Genomic DNA, 24,078 nt, shown 5'->3' on the forward strand with positions numbered 1-24,078 from the left:
ATTATGTGGCAAAAGATGGCCTTGAACTCATGATCTTGATGCTTCAGCATCTTGAGTGCTGGAATTACAGGTGTGTACCGCTACACATGGCTCTCTAAATACTTTCTATATGGTCTTCACTACTGTTTACTAAAATGGATGTGTCTATCCACTCACTTCCCAACTTATAAAGTCCATGTTCAGTGGTCAAGATCAAGGCCAAAGACATTTGCCATGAGGAAACCTTTCCCCAATTTTCAGTACACTGAACTGCTCCTTTCTCTACCTTTCCATGGCACATTTCCTGTACTTCTGTAGGGCATGCTCTATATTCTGTGTTGGTAACAGGTCATTTCTTTAATGACCCTCCCAATTACCTTGGCCATATAAATCATGCCCTCAAACTTCTACTCCTTGCCTTAGTGAAGCTTTACACAAGCCTGTAAAACCACACGGAAAATCTGGTGACATAAACTTTAAGAAAATCAAGCATGTTCAAGCATCAGCTATTTAAATGGTATTAGCTCCTTCATCAGAACAATTTCTAAATGTAAAATAAGTATATAAAGCACATTAAAACATCATTCAACATCTAATAAACATTTAGCTATTTATTCATAATTATATAACATTATACTCAAATTAATTCAAAGAAGAATAATTTATCTTTAAACAGTAAGTTCAAAGACATCTATGTCATATGCTCAGATCCTAATATTTCAATGGAGTAAGTGAATACAGTAACAATTTTTGGTCTATTTTATACATCACCATTAGATATTTAGATAATCTGGCTACAGTAGTTACTACCATAAATACATAATACATACATACATTGCCTGCATTTCAAAAGGGAAAGCGTTATCATCAATAAAATGAAAGCAGTATCAGGTGACCCAGTCACAGAGCACAGCTGGAAATGTCCCAGGCACAAAAAACAGAATCCTGCAGAGGAGGTGTGCACAAAAATAAATGAGGACTATAGGTGTAAGAAGCAAGGTTATTCCCACAGTGAAAGACTCACAGGAGATTAAGAAGGGCAAGATTTGGAAAAGCCAGAACCACTGGAGAGAAATGCATATAATCATTATAGCGATAAGATGAAAACACTTTAAATGCAGAAATCTTTAAAGTTACTGAAATTTGCATTCTTGTGTTCAAAGAAGCCAAAGATTATTCAAGTGTTGGAAAACAAACTTGCAAGAGCTGTTAATGTTTTCATACTAGCTTGCTAGTTTTAATTCAAAACACACAGTCCCTATTCTTGAAAAAGAAAAAGAGACAAAGAAACACCACCTTGTAATAAACAAAAACTAAAACCTAAAACCTCTCCATCAAGACTAACACCCTAAGTCTGATTCAGAAACCATATATACCTTATACTGTTCTATGAAACAAGACAGTTTCAAAAATGCTCTATCTTGTCAAATTTAGGACACACCATAGCCTGGGGAGTCAATTCAGGTGGTAAAGTACTTGCCACCCAAGCATGAAGACCTGAGTTCTGATCTCCAGCACACTCATAACAGAGGGGCACAGTCCCAGAATGTGCACCTGTAACTCCAGCACTAGGAAGGCAGAGATGGATTGCTGGGGCTTGCTGGCAAGCTAGTCTAGCCAAATTGGTAAGCTCTAGGTTCAGTGAGAGACCCTGACGCAAAAAGTAATGTGGAGAGAGATTGAGGAAGATACCCAGCAGTGTGGACCTATAACACACACACACACACACACACACACACACACACACACACACACAAGCACACGAAGACACGCACGCATCCTTACATCTTGGTTCCTTTTCTCCTCTTACCAATCCTTTGCCAATGTCTCACTCAAAAGCAGGAGAATGCACAGACGTGTTTCTCAGAAGGCACTCCCTTCCTTTCCACCCAAAGCACCACAATGTTCACAGCTTCCTAACTGACTAGTCATCTCCAGCCTTAGTCATCCCCTGACCATTATTTCCCCACAGCAAGTCCATGTTAGCTCTGGACTAAGACATTAATTCCATCCTATCACATCCCACCTTAAAATGCTCTAGAAGCCTAAGTGCATTCAATTTATGCAGGGAAACATAGCAGGAAGCCAAGAGCTCATCTCAACCACAAGCACAAAGCAGAGAAAATGAAGTGGGAGCAAGGCAAGTCCTAAAGCTTTCCAAATCCCACCCCCAGTTACACTTCCTCCAATAAGGCCTCACCTCCTAACTTCTCCAAACAGTGTCACCAACTAAAGACCAAGTATTCAAGTATCTTAGCTAATGGGATATATTCTCATTTAAAACACCACACTCTATCATGTGGAAAATACTGAAAATAAATCATAAAACTATCTCATTTAATTATCAGAGTTGAAATTCAGAAACATATTCATCTTGACGGCCTGTAGGAGCCATACTGAGACAGGTCATGCAACATCAGAAACTCATTAGATTTTAACCTTTGCAGGCACATCCAAGGTTTTGACATTGAGACATGATGTCATATACAGAGGTTGTGCTCAAGAACCACATAGTTAAAATTCACTCAGCCTACATGACCTGTGGCCACTAGTTGAGACATACCTACCAAATACAACATGTTTGTAATAAAATGCTTACCTGGGAGTTTTCTGAATTAAATCTACAGACACCAATACCAAAGTTACATGGAAATAACCAGACCAACTGGTAACAGCCTCTCTCAAACATGAAGGTAGAAGAGAGCTGAGTGAAGGAACCCAGGTTAGGATGTCAAAACTGACTGTCCCCACTGTGGTCTCATCTCTTTCTAAAAGCCTGGCTGTTTAAAAGTCATCAGAGGAGCAAGAAAATCTAGAATAGGTAGTTTTAGACAAGAGGACACAAGTGAAAAACAAACTCAACCAATGATGTTTAAAACAATTGAGAAACATACAATGTGTGTCCTTCTGACAGACTTTCCTCTAACTATACAGTTCAGTGCCCACCATTAAAAAAGATCATCTGCCTCCATCTAGGAAGCTCTTCTGTTTCTTGGTTTTATAAAGAAGTAATTCTCTCAAATTTTATCTCCAACCAAAAAAGTTTATGTATTGATTTATGAAAATTAGCATGCCAGTGTCATTGGGATATAATCTTAATACTTTCCTGTTGGAAAGCTCCAAAGGATGTACAGGCTCTTGCTTGCATTTGGTCATATCATAACGACCTGCTCTCTTTAACTATCGGACTCACCACGTGTTATCCTGTGTCCAGTGCCTAAGAGCTCGTTAATTACCTAAACTATATCTCCATAGGTCTTGTTAATTACCCGTCTCCTGTCTCGGAGGACCTTGTTAATAACTTGTACAGTCTTTCTAAAGAGGTCCTAACAACACATTAAAATTAAAGATGCTTTTCTTTTAGCACCTGTCAAGTGCTGTAAATTGAGAAATTTTCACATCAGTTTATTAGCCTACAGTAGTTTTCGTGGGGGTTCGTGGTGTGTTTGCTTCCTTTTCTCTCACATATAATCTCTCTGTATCTTAAGCTCTCATCTTAAAAAAATAAAGAAAAACTTAGCAAAGTTTGTCCTTTTTGTTACAGATTTTCTTTTGTTTTAAATTTTAAAGACCATAAATATCAGGTTGCATTAGAGAGTTAAGAAAAGGATGGCATGGATGGTATCTGCAAATTAGCCCAATGGGAGATGCGCCAATTAATGAGACCCATTATAATGAGTATTAGGATGACAAAGGGTAAAAAGTTTCAGATCGTCTCTGGGGAGTCACACATGAGTTCTAGTCAGTGCTGTGGGAACTAATCACACCCTTGCCTCTCACTCTCAGTCACTATTACATGGGAAACCCTGCAAATCCCTGGCCACTAATGGATTAAGGGCTCTAAAAAAATATCATCCAAAGTTGACATTCTCAGTCTCATCAACGAGACTGCAAGTTTTCAGACCCAGAAACGATATACAGACTAATAGGCAAGCCATCTTCATACAAGTATGAACAGAGTAAAACCTTATACACAGTAACATTTACAATACTGAGGTCTGCTTTAAATTCTCTCTCTCTCTCTCTCTCTCTCTCTCTCTCTCTCTCTCTCTCTCTCTCACACACACACACACACACACACACACACATACACACACCAAAAAAAAAAAAAAAAAAAACTGTCCATAGAAGACATTGGAAAGGAAGATGTAACAACTATGAATAAGACATTTTCTTTAGGATCACTTGTTTATTTTTTCAAGTAAAAAAAAAAAAAATGTAACCTTACAATAATAGTCCATTTTTATAGGCATGTTACAGCTTCCTGATAATGGCTACATGCAACAGTTTATAGTGATTCTTGCTTGGTCTGTGGAAGTTAGACACACTTAAACATACATTCTGGGTATCTAATTTTTTTTTGTAGTTCCTAAGAATGATGTGACACAATCACAAACAGGAAATGACCAGTTAATGTAGCTGGAGACCTTCTCTCCAGCCCCCGCCAAGCCCTGTTATTCTGACAGCCCACTTATAAAATAAACACACAGACATTTATACTATTTAAACTGCTTGGCCATTAGCTCAGGCCTACCATTGTCTAGCTCTTACTCTTATATTTAGCCCATTTCTATTAATCTCTACTTTGCCACGTGGCTCGTGGCTTACCTGTACCTCACATCTCGCTTGTCATGGCAGCAGCTAGCAGCTCTCTGCCTCAGCCTTTCACTTCCCAGAATTCTCTTCTCTGTTTGTCCCACCTATACTTCCTGCCTGGCTACTGGCCAATCAGCATTTTATTTAGACAGAGTGATATCCACAGCAAGTTAAGGGGTTACGGGAAGAAGGGAGTAAGGAATAGAGAACTACCTGATCACAAAAGGAAAAGGTATACTGTCAATTAAAATTGCAAAATATTAGTGATAAATATGTCTTCATCTTAGATACTATTTCTATACTTTCCTAAAAAATAATTGGTTTGAGCTCACTGGCAAAGAAGGACATGGGAAAGCTAGGAAGGCTCTTTGATAACCAAATACAAGTAAAATACACCACCTGATAAAATGAAAAATCCCAGAAATAAATATAAAGCTCACTACCAAGGAATCGTACAGCAACTGAGCAAGGGCTACCAGTGCTTAGGGTTCCAACAATACAAAGGAAGGAAGGAAACATGTTTTCTGTGCCAGTCACAGACAGACCTATGTTTCCAAGACAAACACAAAATGCCTTGCATCATATCTTGCTCTGACTTCATTAGCTCTTCACATGGAGCAGATTTTTATTATTTGCATTTTTAAAAGCTCAAAGTACCATCCTGATAGCATAGGTCCATAACCACAGCTACTCTGGAAGCTGAGGCAGGAATGTCACAACTGCAAGGTCAGCCCGGCCTGAAGGAAGCTCAAGGCCACCCTGAGCAACTTAATGAGACCCTGTCTCAAAGTAAAAAGTAAAAAGGAGGTCAGTAGTGGAGTACCCGCCTAGGATATAAGAGACAAAAGTGGGTTTTGTTGTTGTTTGTATGTTTGTTTGTTCATTAAAGACAAGAAGTAACTTTCTCCACATAATTAAAGAATTCCCAAAGCTAGATAGAGGTCTTACATTTTTCAGACCTCCTCAGGAAAACACACATCATGAGGTATACACATCATCTCCTCAATTGACTAAGTATGCTTTTGAGTCACTGAACACAACTTCACAACTGATGCCCAGTTTCATCTGTATCCTGACAAACAGTTCATCCCATGTCACAGGTCAGCTTTGTCTTCAATGCTCACTACAGCTCAGGTGCCTACCTATTTCAACATATGGAATCTCCTATTTGTCTGTGGATCTGTTTTAGCCAACCTGCGTTCCCTGCTGTGTTCTCTATCTCAGGTAGGGTTCAAATCTGAATTTATCAGCTCAATCCTGACTCCCAGCTGTCAAAACTGAATATGTATGACTTAGAGGGATACAATTTAGATCAGACTGGTCATCAGTGGGAAGTTTTAAAAACACTGATTTTTCCTTCAAACCCCACTGATGAAGATTCATACAACTATAATTTAAAAACAAAATGAAACAGGAGCCAATGTTGGTGAGTACTAGCCCAGGTGGGAGGAGGCTAGGGTTGGGGGCAGTCAACAAAACTGGCATGACACTCAAGAGAACATCCTAAGACCCAGACACAAGCACCTGATGGCAATTCCAACTTCTCTATCTGAACAAATCCAAAGGAGAGGAAACACTAGGATTCTACTTGGGAGATCATGAGTTCTTAGCACTGTGGACAGAAGGGTTTGTGACATTCCCTCCTGCCTGAGTCCAAGAAAGGAATGCATATGGCTGATGACATTCTTGGGGTAGAAGTAGAGAAGTCTTCTAAGGAAAGGAACTTCCTAAGATAAGTAGGGAGGTTCAGCAAAAAGAAAAGTCAGGAAGGAAAGGCTAAAGTATGATAAATACTAACATTTATAAAGTATTTGGAGTTGCTGTTTGGATCCACACTTCTTAAGCATTTCTGACCTAAGTTTTCTTAAACAGAACAGAAGGCATTTTGACCCACTGCTCACAGAGAAAGATAAATAATGGTAAATGTGACTGCATGAGAACATCTTAGCGACTTAATTCTGGGAGCATCTGTCTTTCAAAGTCCGACTGGTTGTTTCAGGTCTCCTGCCCTTCTAGGATCCAGGTTGATCTCCACTCAGCTAGTATGGATGTCAACATACTATTTCTGGAAAAGGTCAAAGAATAAAGTCCAGTGTGATAGTGCATACCTGTAATTCCAACAGTGAAGAGGTGCTGGAGACCAGCATGAACTGCACAGTGAAAGCATGGAGGTTAAAAAAAAAACAAGGCCAAAGGATAAATATTGGTTCTGCAGGACATAAGTTTCTGACACCTATTATTCAGCTCATTCATTCTTGCACCAAACATCCACACAAAGATGAGGATGGTTGTAATCCAACAAAATGTCATTTACAGAAACAGTCAACAAGGCAGAGTGATCACAAGGCCTCTTTGGCCAATTCCTAGTCTAGGCGAGGAATCAAAGATGGGGCAAGCAGGAAGCTGCAGAGAGGGAAGTTCATGTGCAACGCTCATACCACCTCTGTCCAGAGCCAGAACAGTTACATGCTCAACATAGAAAACACTACAAACTGGTGGCTATGGAAGTATACAGGTATAGTCTCAATGCTTGGGAGGTTGAAGAAAGAGGAGCTCAAATCCAGCTCATCCTGTAAAACATAGTGAGACTTGGTCTGAAAAACAACATTGATTGGGTGAACATATCTGCCCATTTCCACTCTTCTGATCATTTATAATGTTTTTAAAAAACAATATGTAAACAACCTTTTACAAAATCGTAACCCTGAAGGCATATCTGCTTTTGTAAAAATGTTTTTGCTGATAACGAAAAGGGCTGCTTTACAATTAAGAAGACAAAACACAAATTAGTATTTAAATCTGTTGATACAAAAATTTATCAATACTTTCTTTAGAGTTTTGCCAATAAAAGGCAAGAGGAACAATTCTGAAGCACAAACAATACCATCTGACATTTTCCTAAAAGTGACATGAATTCTAACTATAATTTCATGGTCATGAGCAGTGGAAGATTGGCAGATGCTAAGTGCTAGATGGCATCCAGAATCTCAGTGGAAACTGAAGATTTTCCCACACTATGCTGTATACTAAACCAACTCTATTTCCCTCTGGGCATACAGCTAAACCCAATTTCTTAACAGTTTGCTGTAAGGATGGGACCTAAATAAACTCTGGCCAAAGGGCCGTATGCAGACTTATGACTCCAGTCCTAGCACGTGACAACATACTATGATGGATGGCCCCCACCTCTCCCTGTATGCCTCACTGATGTTTGAAGGGCAATAACAATGGTGGCATTACAAGAAGGAAGAAGCATAGCTCCAGAGAAACTTTGTAGGGGCTGAGAGACCCCATGGAGCACTTATTTATTCCATTCTCCTAGGAATGTCCTGTACAAAGTCATTGAGATCTGTAGTGATTGCAGTTGATAATCTAGCCTACCTACCATATATACCTAGAAATGTCTGCTCATGTCATAAATCTTAAATATTAGTGTAAAACTCAGCTTCTTAAGTTAATGCTGGGGACTTAACCCAGGACCTTGTACACACCAGGCAAATGCTCTAACCAATGAGCTACATCTTTGCTCATTTATTTAAACTTTTTAATTATGAAATAAGATCTCATTGAGTTGCCCAGGATGCCTCAACCTCCCTAGTGCTAGGCTAACAGGTGTTTATTGACACACCTGCTTACTCTCTTAGATTTTAAATAGTGTTTATGTAAAATATGTACATATCAACCTTCTTGGATCCATTTTCAGTCTATTAGAAAGATCTCCACAGCTCACTCTGGGCTGGAAGCAGGAGACAGTCAGAACGAAAAAAACATTTCTAGAGCCTGTTTTGTTCTACGTTCAAAATCTCTACTGTGGACTGGAGATTAAGGTAAAAAAGACGAATGAAATGCAGGCCCTGCCCTTCAATTGTCAATCAATGACAGTGGAAGGAAAAGTGACTACGCGATTCCTTCAGAAGGTTAGACGATATCAGAAAACACTGAGCTCTGAAAGCCACTATTTCCTTGTAGCAGCGTGGTTAAGGCTTCAAAGAACCAGAGGAAGTCACTAGGAAGAACACTGAAAGAGTGACCATCAGGGAGGAACCTTGCACTCTGCTGAATCAGATCAGCATGCAGCCTGACTAATTTCCTCATCAGATTTCCACAAGGCTATAGGAACAATTTCAAGACACAAAATGAATTGGGTTTTGTGGTTTCCAATGTGATTTTTCCTCAGGCAGATGTAACATACACAAAAACTAAAAACTTTTAACTTCTAAAAATTATGTTCTTAGTTACTGAGATGGAGGGACATAAAGAAAATTCTCTAGTTCTAGTCATAGGCTTAATCACTTAGAGGACATTGCTATAGTTCCAATGCTCCTGCAATCCTAGGCATGTCAGTTCACATACCAGTTTTATGACAATTCATTGTGCTTTGAATTGACTAAGTAGTCTCAAAACTATGGGTCACAAAAGTCCAGGAGATCTCTAAGTAAGTTTTATATACTTTACATACTGGCTTCAAAAGCCCAGGTCTGGATGCTGTTTGATCCAGCTGAAGGATGATACTGGAGGAGAGGAATTCTAGACACTATGCTGGCAATATCCTCTTAAATTCCACCCACGCTAAAACGCTGGCTGGGAACTTGGAACTGCAGTCTTTTTATTCAGTCCATTTATATCCAACTGTTTTCACTTTAACTGGAGCCACCCATTAACTAAAAATGTTTTAATTTACCAGAAAGACAACTTGTGACACAGAAAAACAAACTTCCAAGAATGTATATTTTGTCCTCATACCTATAGCCTCATAAACACACACAAAAAAAGTCTTAAATTTAAAGAAAAAAACTACTCTTCTATAGTTGTAACTACAGAATGTGCAATACAGCCCTAACTTTGATAAAAGTGCTGTTAATATAAAAGTAGGGCAATATGAAACTGAAATCTACTGAAGACCGTCTTCCCTATTAAAGTCCACAGCAGCCCAAGGCACAAAAAACTTGAGGATACTTATTTTTTCATATGATAACATAATTTTAAAATACTATTTTCCAACTAGTTCCCTTTTCCTGCTTTTCACTGACTCTAAAATTACCTGGATTAGCCAATCTCTAAATTATCTTGAACAATTGTATTCAACAATCCCTTCAAAAATTAAAAATGTTCAGAAAGGGGGTGGAGCATACTCCTATTTATGCCTGTATTTAGGATTTGATGAAATATGAAGGAGACTACACTAACATCAGCATGTTAGAGCAGCACATCCACATTGTGAACTCTTCAATGAACTACTAACACCACAAAATAAAAAACTGTTTCTCTGAAGTATAGTCTATAAACTTAAAGAATGAAATTTTTTTTTCTAAAATCATAGCAAATCCCCATCTAATAATAAAATTAAAACAAACTAACAAAAAATGAGCACTTCCCTCTGAACTTGGCTGATGATGCTCCATCTTCTGTTTGTAGTGGAACAGAACTAAAAGCACTAATCTTAAAGAAAATAATACAGACAATACATCAAACGAGATAGAGGTCACCTGTCCCTTACTGAAAACTTCTGGGACCCAACATGCTTTAGAGTTTGGTTTGGGGAGATTTTAGAATATCTACACAGACTTTACATACAAAAAGCCCAAATCTGAAATGTTCCAAATCTGAAATTCAAGAGTTCCATCAATGATGAAAGCATTAATTCTGATGCCATATTTCTACATAAAAGTGGATCAGGTTTCAAATCAAGGATGCTCAGCCTGAAGCAGTGACCATCTACTGGTTCTCTATTTGGTGCCTGGCTTTGTACTGTGTAATTTATGCATTATTTACCCTCACTTAATCCTACAAAGTATTGTTTTCTTTGCCTCAAAAGATGTAGATGCTGATATCTACAGGTGTCATAGTACTACAAAGCAAGGATTCCCACTCAGATCTATATATTTATTACAGAAAAGCTTCCATTATGCAGCAAACACTCAGCCTCTACTATGTTCTTCCACAATTACTTAAAAGTTTGAAGGCCATCCTCCTCTTTGCTTGAGGTTCCTTAATCAGACCCTCCATCACTCATATCTGCAGAACCCCTGATTTTAAGATGCTATGGAGTAAGTAGCAGTACATATGGGAGGACCCAGGACTTTAAAACTTCAATATTTATCAGCTGATTATACCTATGGCTACTTGTCATCCCAAGGCTCTGGTTAGTGTATTCACAGTACCCACAAGGGTCACCAGATTCCAGAAAACATTCATGAATAAAAGCTATTTCTGATCAGCCATTCCATAAAGATAGTTAACATCTATTACAACTATATTAATACTCCAGCCAGTATTTGCTAAAGAACAGCATGTTGACTGCTATTGGCCTACTAACATTCTCCAGGCTGCCCATTATTTAATCCCTGGGATGTACCTAGAAACACATTTCTGGATTGAATTCATACCCATGGTTTATTCACTCTCACTGGGTCTCATCAAAAGCCTTGCTGCTTTCTCCAAGAACTATCTATGGTAGCTTCCAGGCTCCCATAGGTAGGAGTAGACTAGGATAAAAGGAAGAAGCCTTTGTCCTTCCAAGACAAAACATCCAATTTCAAGTACACATGCAAGCTACAATGTTTAGGTCTATGATGAATTGTTAGAAAAAATTAAGTTAAAAAAATAAAATGAATATAAAATATCCATGCATCTAAAAGTCCATGTATCTAAAAGGAATATTTATTGCTTTCAAGTACAAGGTTCCCCAAATGGCACACACTCCTCCTTGGTGAGCTTACCTTGAAGATGACATTATAGTTGAAGCCCTGAATTTTGCTGTAAACGGATTGGTTGACTCATAATCAAAATAGTCCTGCCGATTTTCATTAAACGCACTAGGTGATTTCAAGTCACAGGGGCTATCAGATACCCCATTATTAAGCTTCTCAGATCGTCTGTTATCTTTCTTCCCGGTCACTCTTTCAAAGAGGCTCACTTTCTCTCTTTTCTCTCTCTTATTTTCTTTCCTTACTTCAATTGGTTTTGAAAATAAATTCATGCTGCTGTCCCATGACTCACTGCTTTCTTCAAATGGATTCTTCTTTCTTGGCAGTGTTGCAAATTTTTGGGGTAATGAAGCAGTCACATTTGTAAATGGGTCACTTTGTCTTCCAAAAGAGGGTTCGCCTTCATCCACAATGCTGCCAGGTTGGTTCAATTTAGAAGTATCAAAGCTTAGTGTTCTTCTGTGTGGAGATTTGAGACTTCCTACAAACATTTTTTTTTCATTAGTATGTGATAGATGACATATGCTATTACACTATCTGACACATTCTGCTGCTTCAGAATGAGAGTAATTAGCTAAAGATATTAACCCTCAAAATAATCAAAACAATCTTAAAATTAGGTGAGGTATATTATGAAGTAGATGTGCTAATAATAGTGTGTTGTGAGAAAATTAGTATCTTACTGGCTTAGAAACCACCACACGAGAAAAGTATAAGGTCAACCCAAAGGACCTGCTGTCAAAACTTTTCCATCACTAGAATCAAATTTACTTTCCTCTGTATATAGAAATACTTTCTAGAAACACTTAGATGGAATGGAATACATGCTGCAGGTTTGTTTGGTATGGTTTGGTTTTTGGTGTGTATGTGGATGTTTGTGAAGGCCATAAGTCAACCTTTACTGCCATTTTCATACCCATCTTGTCTTTTGAGACAGGATCTCTCACTGGTGAGGAATTTGTCAAGTAGTCTAGGTTGGCTGGCCTGAGAGCCCCAGGGATCCATCTGTCTCTACCTCTTAGACACATGATTACAAGCTGTGCCACCACCTGCCTTGCTTTTTGAATGTGGGTTTTGGAGACTGAACTCAGGTTCTCATGCTTTCCAGGTAAGCGTTTTAACATCCTAGCCCTGCTGCAAGCTTTTGAGAAGGAGAAATGACAGAAGAAGAAAAAAAGAAAGGGCCAGGCCATGAGAGAAGACTGGGATTCATTTCATTATCACCTATAATATAAATACAAATACATAAGATACAGGGGAGAATAAACAGAAATGAGTGCCACTTACCACTTTCTGGAACAATTCCAAAGGAATCTATCTGGCGACTGAGGAGATGTGTTGCACCTACAGCACTGGACTTCAGTTTTTCAGAAGGTAAATGGGACCCAGTTAAATCAGACATTGAATGGGCAGAAGAGAGCCGCTGAGGACCCAAAAGAAAAGGCTTTTTTGGTTTGGATTTCATCTGTATTTCACTGCTTGAAAATTCAGTATTGGCATCGGGCATGTGCGTGCTTGGAATGATTGCAGAAGATGTATCAGAAAATGTCCCGTCATTTTTTCTCCCTTTCATCTTATCTTTTAATTTTGCAAAAGGCGATCTTGTCTTATCCTTCATTGACAAGTCAAACATACTTGCTGTCATATTGTTTCTCATAAACTGAATATTGACCTTTATCTCACCCCTGTTTTTGATTCTCTTTCCTTGTTTGGATTCTAATCTAAACCACCTTCAAGAGAAGAGAAAAAGTTGATTGTAAGATATAATGGTAACAGCAAGCTTTGTTATATCCAGGCAGCTTTTTAAGTAAAGTAACCACCCACAAATTTCTAGTTTAACTCATTGTTTAAGAAGAAAACAAAGCAAACAAACAAACTGGTTCTAGATTCTGTAGAGTGACACACACCAAAGGAATGAATCTTTGGAGTATGTAAAGGGTTTTAGATAAACTTTCCCCTCATAATTCAAAAATCATCATAAAAAATTCTTATCAACAATAGCTAATTATGTTTCCATATGGGACAAGTGTTACTAATGGCCTAAGGATATGTTTAACATTCAGAGACACTGAGCCAGGAACTTATAATGCATCACTTTCAATTATTTCTGAGTACCATAAAATGACAAATAATGATGACATTTAAATAAAATATTTAACCCCTATCCCAATATATAAATTTATGGTAAAAGAATTTTATTAACAATGGGGATAGTACATAGTGTGCTAATCATTAAAACTCCAAGTACCAGTACTTATATTTATATAAAATGAATCTAATCCTTTTCCTAATAAAATATGAAAAATGAATAAAATGTAAGAAGTGATAAACAATAAATCTTGTGAAGTTTTCAAAGAATAAAAAGATCAACTATTTCCTGCCAGAAGCTATTGATTTTGTGAAGTATAAACGACTTTACAAACAAAGCCAGACCCCAGCCTTCATGCATCATGCTGCCGATTTTGAAGTGAACTATATAAGTAGCAGGGCCTATTTTGGTTTTGTTTACAGTATTTTTATCCTCAAGGAATCCTCCCAGTTGTTAGTGTCACTAGTGGTCACTCTGCAGGGCAAACAGCCTCAACCTGCAGTATGTTGCCCCAATGTTTTTACATCGTTCACATCATTTAACACAGAGCCTGAGCCCCATTCTGAAGACAGGCTGTTATATAAATATAGCTCTAGTAGATGCAATGAATTTTACTACGAAGCAACTCTGACCTAATTTTATATTACCTTTTTTTTTTCCTTGTTGTTTGCCAACAGGATAGCTAAAAGATGGCTGGATTTAGTATATCAAGCCAAAGACTGGCACACAGCCAGGACAGAGAGCCCAATATACAACCTATATCAGCTCCATGATGGTGCCATGCTTCCTTAATGAACTGGAATGATTCAATCAATTAAGACATACCATACAGGCCAAAACAAGCAGTTTCTTACAACAGAACAGTTTATAATAGAATGCAGTACTCTAAGAACCTGAAGAAGTTATACAATGATAACATCAAAACAGGACTGGGAATAAGAAATGGCAGCAATGAACTGTAGGATGGAGGACACCAAACAATACAAACATGAGTTCTCAGAACACCTCCAAATGAGACAAAGCTGTACACCCCAGAACTAACTTAGGGCTTTGGAAAAGAGCCATTTTCAATGGTCTGAGAAATGCTTCTGATGGGTGATATCTGAAAAATACTCCAAAACCTCAGGCTATGTGAAAAATGAGCGAACGCTCTTTATAAGAATGTTACCCCCCCCCAAAAAAAAAAACAAGCAACAAAAACATGTATGTGGAGTTTATAACAACTTGATGATACCCAAGTCGAGGACAGTATCAATGCTCACCAAAATGGAAGGGGGAAGGTGGTCAAAATTCAGAGTTTTTGCAATAAGAGCAAATGAATTCATCTACACTCTTACTCTGGTGATAAAGAAACTGAGGTAAGAAGAATGACAAGCCATTTCCCCAAGTCAGATAGAAGCCAATAAGGAAAACATCTAAAGCTGATGAAAAACATCTGCAGAAAATACAAGCTAGTCCTTATTTGATGAAGCGCATGTGTTAATAAGGTTAACCACATGGCTGCCACACGTTACAGAACACTGTATTTAACTAGAAAGCATGGGGGCGGGGGTCTTTCCTCCAAGAGCGCTAGCTCCTTGAAGACAGCTTGCTTTACACTAAAAATTCACTCTATTTTTTATTTCTAGAACCATCTTCATCAAATCAACAGGATTCAACTCCAAACATGCATGTCTTACACCATTTTTGTAGGAAGCTCTAAACACCTATGCAAGCTTTAAAGAATAAAACAATGCATTTGAATACAAATGTAAATACAATGGACTTTTTTCCCTTTCTCCCCCTATAAAAACAAAACAACAACAAACAAAACAAACCCCTGCAAAGAACTCTGATAAACACACTGATTTAAAGAGATGTCTGACAAGTAACTTTAGCTATTCTGTTTTGAAACTGATCTTAATGAGAACTCCAAGAATCCTGAAATAGTGTTTGTTTTCCCAGGCTTCACAGGGACAAATGAAGACACAGAACTTGGGAGTTGCTGGATTAATGCCTATTCTTTTCCACTTCTGGAGTGCTGGGTTGAAATGGTATATGGCTTCTGTTCAATTTTCAGTGGGCACAGGTCCATGTCCAAAACTATCACACATATGGGAATGATTCCCAAGCAATCGGTGCTGTGTGGTCAAGAAATGGGACAAGACTGGCAATAAGGAGACCAGAGGCCAGAAGGCAGGTGCAAGGCAGACATACACACACACACACAGACACACACAGGCGCACGCCCTAAAATCTACATATGTGCAAATCACACCTAGTTCTAAATACTCTGATTATTATTTCTTTTGAGAGCATTAAGAAAAAAAATGGACATCACCTACTTGGGTTATTAAAAAAAAATCAATGGCTATTTCATAACAGCATCAATGATTTTCCCATTCTATTATTAAACATTGTGTTTTTTCCTTAAATCTCATGCCAGAACCAACCCAGACACCTATTAAAAGAAGGCAAAATCGAAAGTTCTCTGACTGCTCAAAGGATTTGGCTCAGGCCCTTCCTCCCACCCCCTTCCTTAACACATACATACACACACACACACACACACACACACACACACACACATAAATATATATATATATATTGTATATATATTAATATATATTAAAAATTAAGTTAAAATAATAATTTTGAGCACAATACTTTTTGCTTCTCATGACACAACTGGAAGACAAGATGTAAACATTTGTCTTTTCACTGTCAAAAAGTACAAAGTGTCACACCCAGCAGTTCCATGGGACATCTCAATCAGCTGGTAGCCTTAATCACTCACTCCACTTTTCCAAAAAGCACTTGGGAATACACTGACAAGGTTTAGCAATGTGCAGCATATTAAATACCTTTCTTTTAATACACTGGTGGCTCAAGTCTGTCTCTTACTGTGCCACATGTGCAGCTGGGCTGGAAAAGGAAGCTATTAAATATATTAAAAATCTAGAAATATTACCAATAAAGATACCTCATCAAATACACAGTTCCCATTTAGTCACCCACACAAAGTATTAAGAGTTTAATACCATATGAAAATCCCTTTGTATGCAGTAACATCACAAGCTCTTCGAGAGCATTTCAAAGCATCTCCCTCCAAAAGCTCTCCTTGGTTTTATAGACAGACCACGATATTAGAGATTGTTCATGGTCTAGTTTATTATAACTGCGAAGCTGCCAAAGATTGAAATAAAACAAGAAATTTTAAAAGGCTATTTCGTTCTCAGGATCTTTGTATACACACTTGGGCCTACTTAAATTTGGAGAATTTAAATTTGAGGGGTCTGTAGTATATTATCATTAATATTAAAAGTACTGTTTAAAGCATGGTAAGAAATCTGAAGCTGTACATACTTAAAAGCTCACAGTCAAAACACTTTACAGGGTAAATACAAAATCACCCCAAACTGACAATTTGGGACAAATTATTTGTTTATTATTCATTTTTCATTTTAAATCCCATGAAGAACCCTTCAGAGGAAAGAAAATGCTACTTGTTAAATATCAAGAAGTTTAAAATCATTAAGTATGAAATTCAAACTTTTTCTCCTCTCCTCATTGAATATTTGCCTTTTGTTCTTCTTGTATGTCTAGTATTTTATCTTACATACACTAAATCTTAGCTAAAGACTTGATTCAAACAAAACAAAAACAATTCCTATTAAGTGAAGTCTGCTGGCAGGTTTTACAAGAAAAAAAAAAAAAGATCATTATTTTTAAAATATAGGAAATTAACATGAACTTAAAATTATCACTGTAAAAAGTGCTCTAAAGGGCAGATAAACCTGCATAAGGGCCAGAAAAAAAAAAAAAATGGGAAAAGTGATGTCCTCTGATGAGTTCCATCAGCCATCTCAATGAGCCTTCCGACCAGAAAAGCATGTTAAGTTAAAGGATGGAGCAAGAGACCACCTTGCCAAACATGCTACTTGTTTCGACTTAGGGCATAACATCCTAGTGTTGATTTGTACTTTGGTTTCTTAAATTAAGTACATCTAACTCAAGCTTGAATGTTCTATTTCAAAAGCCATGTTTTCATTGAAGAAGTCATTAAATCACTGCATCACAAGACTTTAATCACTGTCTCCAATCTTACAGTAGTTAATTCGGTCTGAACACACCAGCTTTGCTGAACTGATTCTTCAGTAAACAATAGCTCCACTATACTGCAAATTCAAAAGGAAAATGTCAGTGGGTTCAAGACTGGAGATGTTTGTGCAGACTTCCAAAACTTTTTTTTCCCTTTTAACAACTTTCTACTCTGTCAAGAAGTACTGACCCTGAAAACTGGTGGAGTAAAAATAAAGGCCAACTGTTTACAATGCTGAAATACAGAGTTCTCAAATCGGTAATTTACTTTTTGACAGCCCTTACTGGTAATTTACCTTTTAACAGTGCTCAGCAAACATAGACCATTACATGCATAGATTTAATTTTCTGATTTTCTAGTTCATGCCCAAGTAGGCTTCTTACAAAAAGTATCTTAAAATCCACTGCAATATATTCCACTGCTTAAGAGCTGTTTACCTCACAGAAATGAGAAAAACAACGGATCACTAATAACTTATTTTTAAAAAAATCATTCCATAGCAAAGGCTATTTTCTTCAAAGTCATGCAAACAGAAGTGCTTAAAACTGGGTCTTGTTTCAATCCCAAATGCCAATGCCACAGATATATTATGTTCAAGAACAGTAAATCCATATATATTTAAATGCCCAACATTTAAAATAAATTATATAACTTACTCTGTTTTCCTCCTTTGTTTGTCCTCAAAGATGTCATTGAGATTGATTGCCACCTGCCCTAAAAACTTATCCAGTCCCACTAGGGACCTGTGCATCACTATAAGAAAAAGAATGTATTTCTCTGGATTGCCCTGCATGAGCAACCCAGGCAGCTCAAAGGAGGCTTCCTCCTTCCAGACAGGCTCCAGTGTTTTCTCTGCTACAGATGTAGAGTACTTTTCTTTGCCCAACTGAATTATGGTGTACGTATCATTGGTTCCACTTTTGCCTTTTGGCTTCAGATCTTTAGCTTGGAGCACTGTGACCTGCACGTGGGTTGGAAACCACTTTTGGGCTTGCTCGGACAACATCATTCTGGGATTTTGTTTTGTTGTGTTTTTCGGGTTTTGTTGTTTCTTTCTTTCTTTCTTTTTTTTTTTTTTTTTTCCTCTGCACAGAGTCCGGAAACGCAGGCAGTGCCCCTCCCGCAGGGAGAGCCCTATTCCCTGATCACTGCATCCTTAAGGGCACTTGAGCAAGCTGGGGAGTGGGGCTGCCCCAAGGTCCCTATGGGCTAATGTCAAAATATCTGGTGAGGTCGGCCGGGGCCGCTGCCACTGCGGGGGTCCCTTTCTTCTGCAGAAGCACAGGGGTCCACATCACCTGGCCGCGCAGTCCAGGCCTCCGCGCGCAAACGGACGCCTCGCGTCGCCACCGTCCCTAGGCCAGCGCCCCTGCGGCCAGGCCTCAGCCCTGTGCGGCCCGGCTCCTCCTCCGACCCGGTTGATACGAACCGTCGGCGGCCCCCGGGGCCTGGCTCCCGCCGCCCGCGCAGCCTCGCCTCGGCCCCTCCCCCGAGAGTGGCGTAGGCCAGGGCGAGGGGGGCGGAAGCCGCCGTCCTGGATCGGCGCCGGCGGGACGCAGGGCTCCGGCGGCGGCACGGGGCGAGGCCTGGCTAGGGACTCGCGGCTCCTAGCGCCCGGCGCGCGGCGGCCGGGCCACTTCCGGGTTGGCGGTCTCCATGTTGAGACCCGCGGCGCGAGGGGCGGGGCCGGGAGGGTTTGGGGGTTAGCGCCGCCCTAGTTGCCGTGACAACGCGCAGCCGTGCGCGGGACGCGGAGGCTGGGACCGGCGCACTGGTCTGTGGGCGCTGTGGTTCAGGCCTGGCAGTTGCTGGGTGCCGGATGTGTGAGCCTGCAGAGGCCGACAGGAGGATCCTGGGAGGCAGCACTGAGCCCTGCTCAACGCCTGCACTTGGGAGAGAACCCATTTCCATCTTGGAAGGCAGGAATCTATCCCAGCTGTATTCTCTGTGCCTGGCCAGGCCCTGGTGGCCTCAAATGGTGGTGTAGCACATAGCTCTTCTTCAATGTCAGATACACAATTCATCTAACCATTCTCCATCCGTCTTCAAGAGGAAACTTTCAGCTGACTAAAGGGACCTCCTGAGCACAGACCAAAAGCGAAGGACACAGATTCCAAAGCTACCATTGCTTAATAAAGAACATAGACTCGGTTCTGGCCCCCGTGCCTGTTGCCATTATTCTCTGTGAACTGTTGTCAAGTCATTTTCTTTCCCTAAGTCCCACTTTTTCACAGTTTAGGGTCTCCAAAACTACTCCAACCTAAGTTGTGAGTGTGGTGTCCAAAGCGTTCTTTGAGCCCTCTTGAGTGCTCCTGGAGACCAAGCCCTTGCATCATAGGTAGGACTATAGTGGTATCATAAATGGCATTTTCCTGCCAGCACTGTGAAATGTGCTCTATTTTTCAATCGCAGAAAACACTTATGTAACACACTTATGTACTACCTCTGTTGACTTTTCCATCCATGTCTTCCTAGGAAAATTCTTAAATTCTTTGGACTACCTGGCAGCATGTCCAGCCTGCAGCCAACAATAGTTATGAATGAGGCCGAACACATTATAAACTTACATGTTATGTGATTATTTAACTTCATGGTGCTGTTCTCCAGGGAGAACTTTGTAGACAGATAACAGTATCTTGTAGCATGTCAAAAGGATGGACATCCCTAAAGGCCTTCAGAGAACTAAGCATTAAGTAAGTGTGCTAGCCAATCTATTGACTGACTAAATGCCTTTTCCCTTAGAAGACTAATTTTGAGAATAAAACAATTTGATAGATGGGAATGTGCTTTTTCCAACTTAAAATGGCCACAAACTATAAGGAATTGTGTTTATTATTTTCGGGCAAGGTTTAAAACTTCTGTTGTACAGGCAGAATTTTCAGCCCTGTGAGACAGTGTTTGAAAAGGCCATGTGTACAGAGCAGAACAAAATCATCACACTACATGCATAGCATCTGGATCCCAGAGTGGGCAGTTGTCAGGGTTAAAGAAAAATATTCTCAGGGATTTGAAAAGAGTACATTGGAGCAGTCAGTGGTGGAATTTCATCAGCATCTCTACAGAAAAATAATTTGACACCTGAAACTTGCAGAAAAACAAAATAAGCATCATGAAATCTAAGTTTAGAAGTTTTATAAACTATACTTTAAAGGATTCACATTTCTATTATAGGTTGTAATTAAACAATAGGCAATTAATTATAATAATGGATGTGTGTTTTTAAAGAGCCTAAAATGTTCGCTAAGCTTTATTAACGATTATAAACTTGTTTACAAGTATCATTTCACTCATTGTTGACATGTAACCATCTCTAGGGTAGAAGCTGGCTGCAGTAGTTCACAGCAACACAATAACAGACTCCAACACAACACAGAGACTGCTCTAAGGGCAAAAGCTGGACAACTGAGACCATTATCCTCTCTTCCATCACACCTAAAGTTGGCTTTTCTTAAAACCTAGCTAGAGCCAAAATTGTTTAATATACTATCTTATCAAAATCAGAAATCATGACATAATAGTTTCAAGTCAGAATAAGAAAATAACATCTCTCTGCTCACTGGGGAAGCACACACACAAACCATAAAAGCCAAAGAAAGTCTAGAATTGCATTATAAAAAGGAAGTAATTTCCTAGTAATTCTTTTTTTATTGCATCACTACATTCAGAATATAAAAATACATCAGCTGAGCCAAGTATATGGTTGGCTCATATGGAAAAATAATAGTATTTATATAAGAACTGAGATCAAAGTGATCTACTAATGTGTTCAGGTTTCTTTCTATGTTTTAAAAATTATTTTACTACTTTTAAAATGTATGTATTTATAGTTACTTTTAAAGATAGAAAGACCATATGAGTGAATAAGGACAACCCCCAAACTGAAGACAGCTACTTTTTTTTTTTTATTATTCTTACTAATGACTAATCTTTAGTGGAATTCCACAAACAAGGCCTGAGGTAAAGGACATATTTTATAGAAGGGATATGTTGAGAATTCTAATTTTGTACTGTTCACCACTATCCACCACACACACCCCACCAGAAGATTTCACAGATGAAAATAGTTAGCAGGTACTGTGGCTTTCAGGACATTTTCTCAAAGAAGTTCATTCCAAGCATTATGGAAGATTTTACCACTGAACATCTGTAGTAGGAATCTTAAAAGTTCTTATTAATGAAACCAAACCCGAGGTCAGTTATTGGGGTGATTGCTGGAAGATCAGAGAAGCAGAACAAGCCACGACTATCTCACCTTGCTAGTTCCTCAGGTGATCCTTTTTCCTCAGGCTGGAAGCTTCTGAATCCTCATCCCAATGGCTCTCAGCTGAACTGTGCTCAAAAGCCTGAATGCTTAACCAGCCGAATGCTTTACTCACTACATGCTTTTTTCTCCCCTAATTCCTGGTCCTCACGCCTTATATACTTTTCTCTTCCTGCCCCCACTCCCTGGGATTAAAGGTTGTGTTTCTAGGATTAAAGGTGTGGGTCACCATGCTTAGCTGTTTCTAAAGTGGCCTTGAACTCAGAGATCCAGCTAGCTCTGCCTCCCAAGTGCTGGGATTAAAGGCGTGCACCACCACCACCCAACTTCTGCTATGGCTTCCTCTTCCCATTTTCTAGCCACCAATTTTGGCTTTGTTCTAGTGGCTGGCTGTTCTCTGACCCCAGATATGTTTATTTCAGGGAACACACAATATTTTGGGGAACACAATACCACCACATTCGTGGTAGGAATTCATGAAATAGCCTCTTGCCTGTGGCCTTGTGAGCCCTAGCTCAGACCTGAGCTACATTCGGCCGGCTGTGGTGGCACATACCGGTAGGATTTACTTGAAGAAGGCAGAGGCAGGAGGATCCTGAGTTGAGGCCAGCCTAGGAGAAGTTTGGGCCGGGACAGAGACACAAACAGTGTCGGTGGGACCATGGAGGCAGTGGCTGCTGCTCCGAGTTGCAGGCTGCTTCTCATCTTGTTGGTGACTTCAGTGATACTGCTACCTGGAACGAAGAGTTTACTGCTGCTTGTTCAGAGAAGAATTGCCAGGACCAGTGTGTTACAAGAAAGCATTGGCAAAGGTCAGTTTGGAAACGTTTGGCAAGACAAATGCTGGGGAGAAATTGCTGTGAAGATTTTTCTCTTCTAGGGAAGAACGTTCATGGTCCCGAGAGACAGACATTTATCAGACTGTGATTACTCCAAACCACAGAGGAGGCACAAAAAAAAAAAAGAAGGGAACCATGATCATGCCTAACAGTGACTTTGAAACCTTCAAAAGGATGATGGGACTCCACAATGATGATGCCACATGGACTATGGTAAAGCCATTAACACCATGGAAAGATCGACTCTGGACTACAAACTGCTCAGGACAATTTCGAGATGACTGGCTGAGATGATCCAGCCTGACAGACTACCTGAACAAGGACTTGAAACAAGCCCTGCACTTTCTCACTATGCAGTGGTGGGACAAATGCTACAGGACTTGACAATTAATCCAAAAATTTTCTTTTCAGGATCCTCCAAAGATGGAAGTAATTTTAAGAAGACATGCCTACATCCCCAAAAGGTGGGATGGGAGGTTTTTGGTCGTTTAATGAGTTTTGGATATTGTCTTTGTTTATGATGATTGGTTAAAAGTTGTTAATTGTTAATGGTCAGGAAAAAAGCTGAACATGAAGATTAGATTCAGAGGTTTTGTTTAAAATGAAAAAATAATATAGATATGAGGTAGATCACTGAATCTACTCTTAGAAAAAAGATGAAGAAATAATAGGATAAATGGGTAGATCACTGAATCTACTCTAAAAAGAAAAAGGAGAAGATATAAAAATGACAAAATGTAGATTACTGAATCTGTTATGAAAAGAAAAATACTTTTTTAAAAAAGGAACTATTTGTTTTAAATAGGATAAGTAATGAAAACTTTTTGTCTGAGTTTATCAAATGTTGCTGGACTGGACATTGTTAGTATATATAAAATGGAGTTTTTATCTGAATTTGTCAAATGTTAATGGACTAGACATTGTTAATATAATTCTTGACTGTATATATTATATATATTTATTGGATAATTTTTCTTGTATTAGTTATAACCTTTTTTAATTTTAGACAAAAACAGGAGAAATGTGGTGGTATTGTGTTCCCCAAAATATTGTGTGTCCCCTGAAATAAACATATCTGGGGTCAGAGAACAGCCAGCCACTGGAACAAAGCCAAAATTGGTGGCTAGAAAATGGGAAGAGGAAGCCATAGCAGAAGTTGGGTGGTGGTGGTGCACGCCTTTAATCCCAGCACTTGGGAGGCAGAGCTAGCTGGATCTCTGAGTTCAAGGCCACTTTAGAAACAGCTAAGCATGGTGACCCACACCTTTAATCCTAGAAACACAACCTTTAATCCCAGGGAGTGGGGGCAGGAAGAGAAAAGTATATAAGGCGTGAGGACCAGGAATTAGGGGAGAAAAAAGCATGTAGTGAGTAAAGCATTCGGCTGGTTAAGCATTCAGGCTTTTGAGCACAGTTCAGCTGAGAGCCATTGGGATGAGGATTCAGAAGCTTCCAGCCTGAGGAAAAAGGATCACCTGAGGAACTAGCAAGGTGAGATAGTCGTGGCTTGTTCTGCTTCTCTGATC

At 39.3% G+C, this 24,078-nt stretch overlaps 1 protein-coding gene across 4 annotated transcripts in view; it reads right to left on the reverse strand.

The window, feature by feature from the left end:
* The window catches only part of Rab11fip2 (RAB11 family interacting protein 2), a 40,091-nt gene extending 21,578 nt beyond the window's left edge, over positions 1-18,513 (reverse strand). For 2 of the 4 annotated variants that reach the window (XM_036174227.1, XM_036174218.1), the window contains exons 1-4: positions 18,109-18,513; positions 12,570-13,012; positions 11,295-11,763; positions 6,684-6,725 (exon numbers count right to left, since the gene is read on the reverse strand). In XM_036174227.1, the coding sequence (XP_036030120.1) occupies positions 6,684-6,725; positions 11,295-11,763; positions 12,570-13,012; positions 18,109-18,461 (1,307 nt within the window). In that variant the 5' untranslated portion in view covers positions 18,462-18,513. The remainder of the gene's footprint in view (positions 1-6,683; positions 6,726-11,294; positions 11,764-12,569; positions 13,013-18,108) is intronic. The other 2 variants (XM_036174236.1, XM_036174246.1) reach the window with 1 other exon arrangement.
* Between the last annotated feature and the right edge of the window lie 5,565 nt (positions 18,514-24,078).

The sequence above is a fragment of the Onychomys torridus genome, chromosome 1 (assembly GCF_903995425.1).
Source record: "Onychomys torridus chromosome 1, mOncTor1.1, whole genome shotgun sequence".
NCBI lineage: Eukaryota > Metazoa > Chordata > Mammalia > Rodentia > Cricetidae > Onychomys > Onychomys torridus.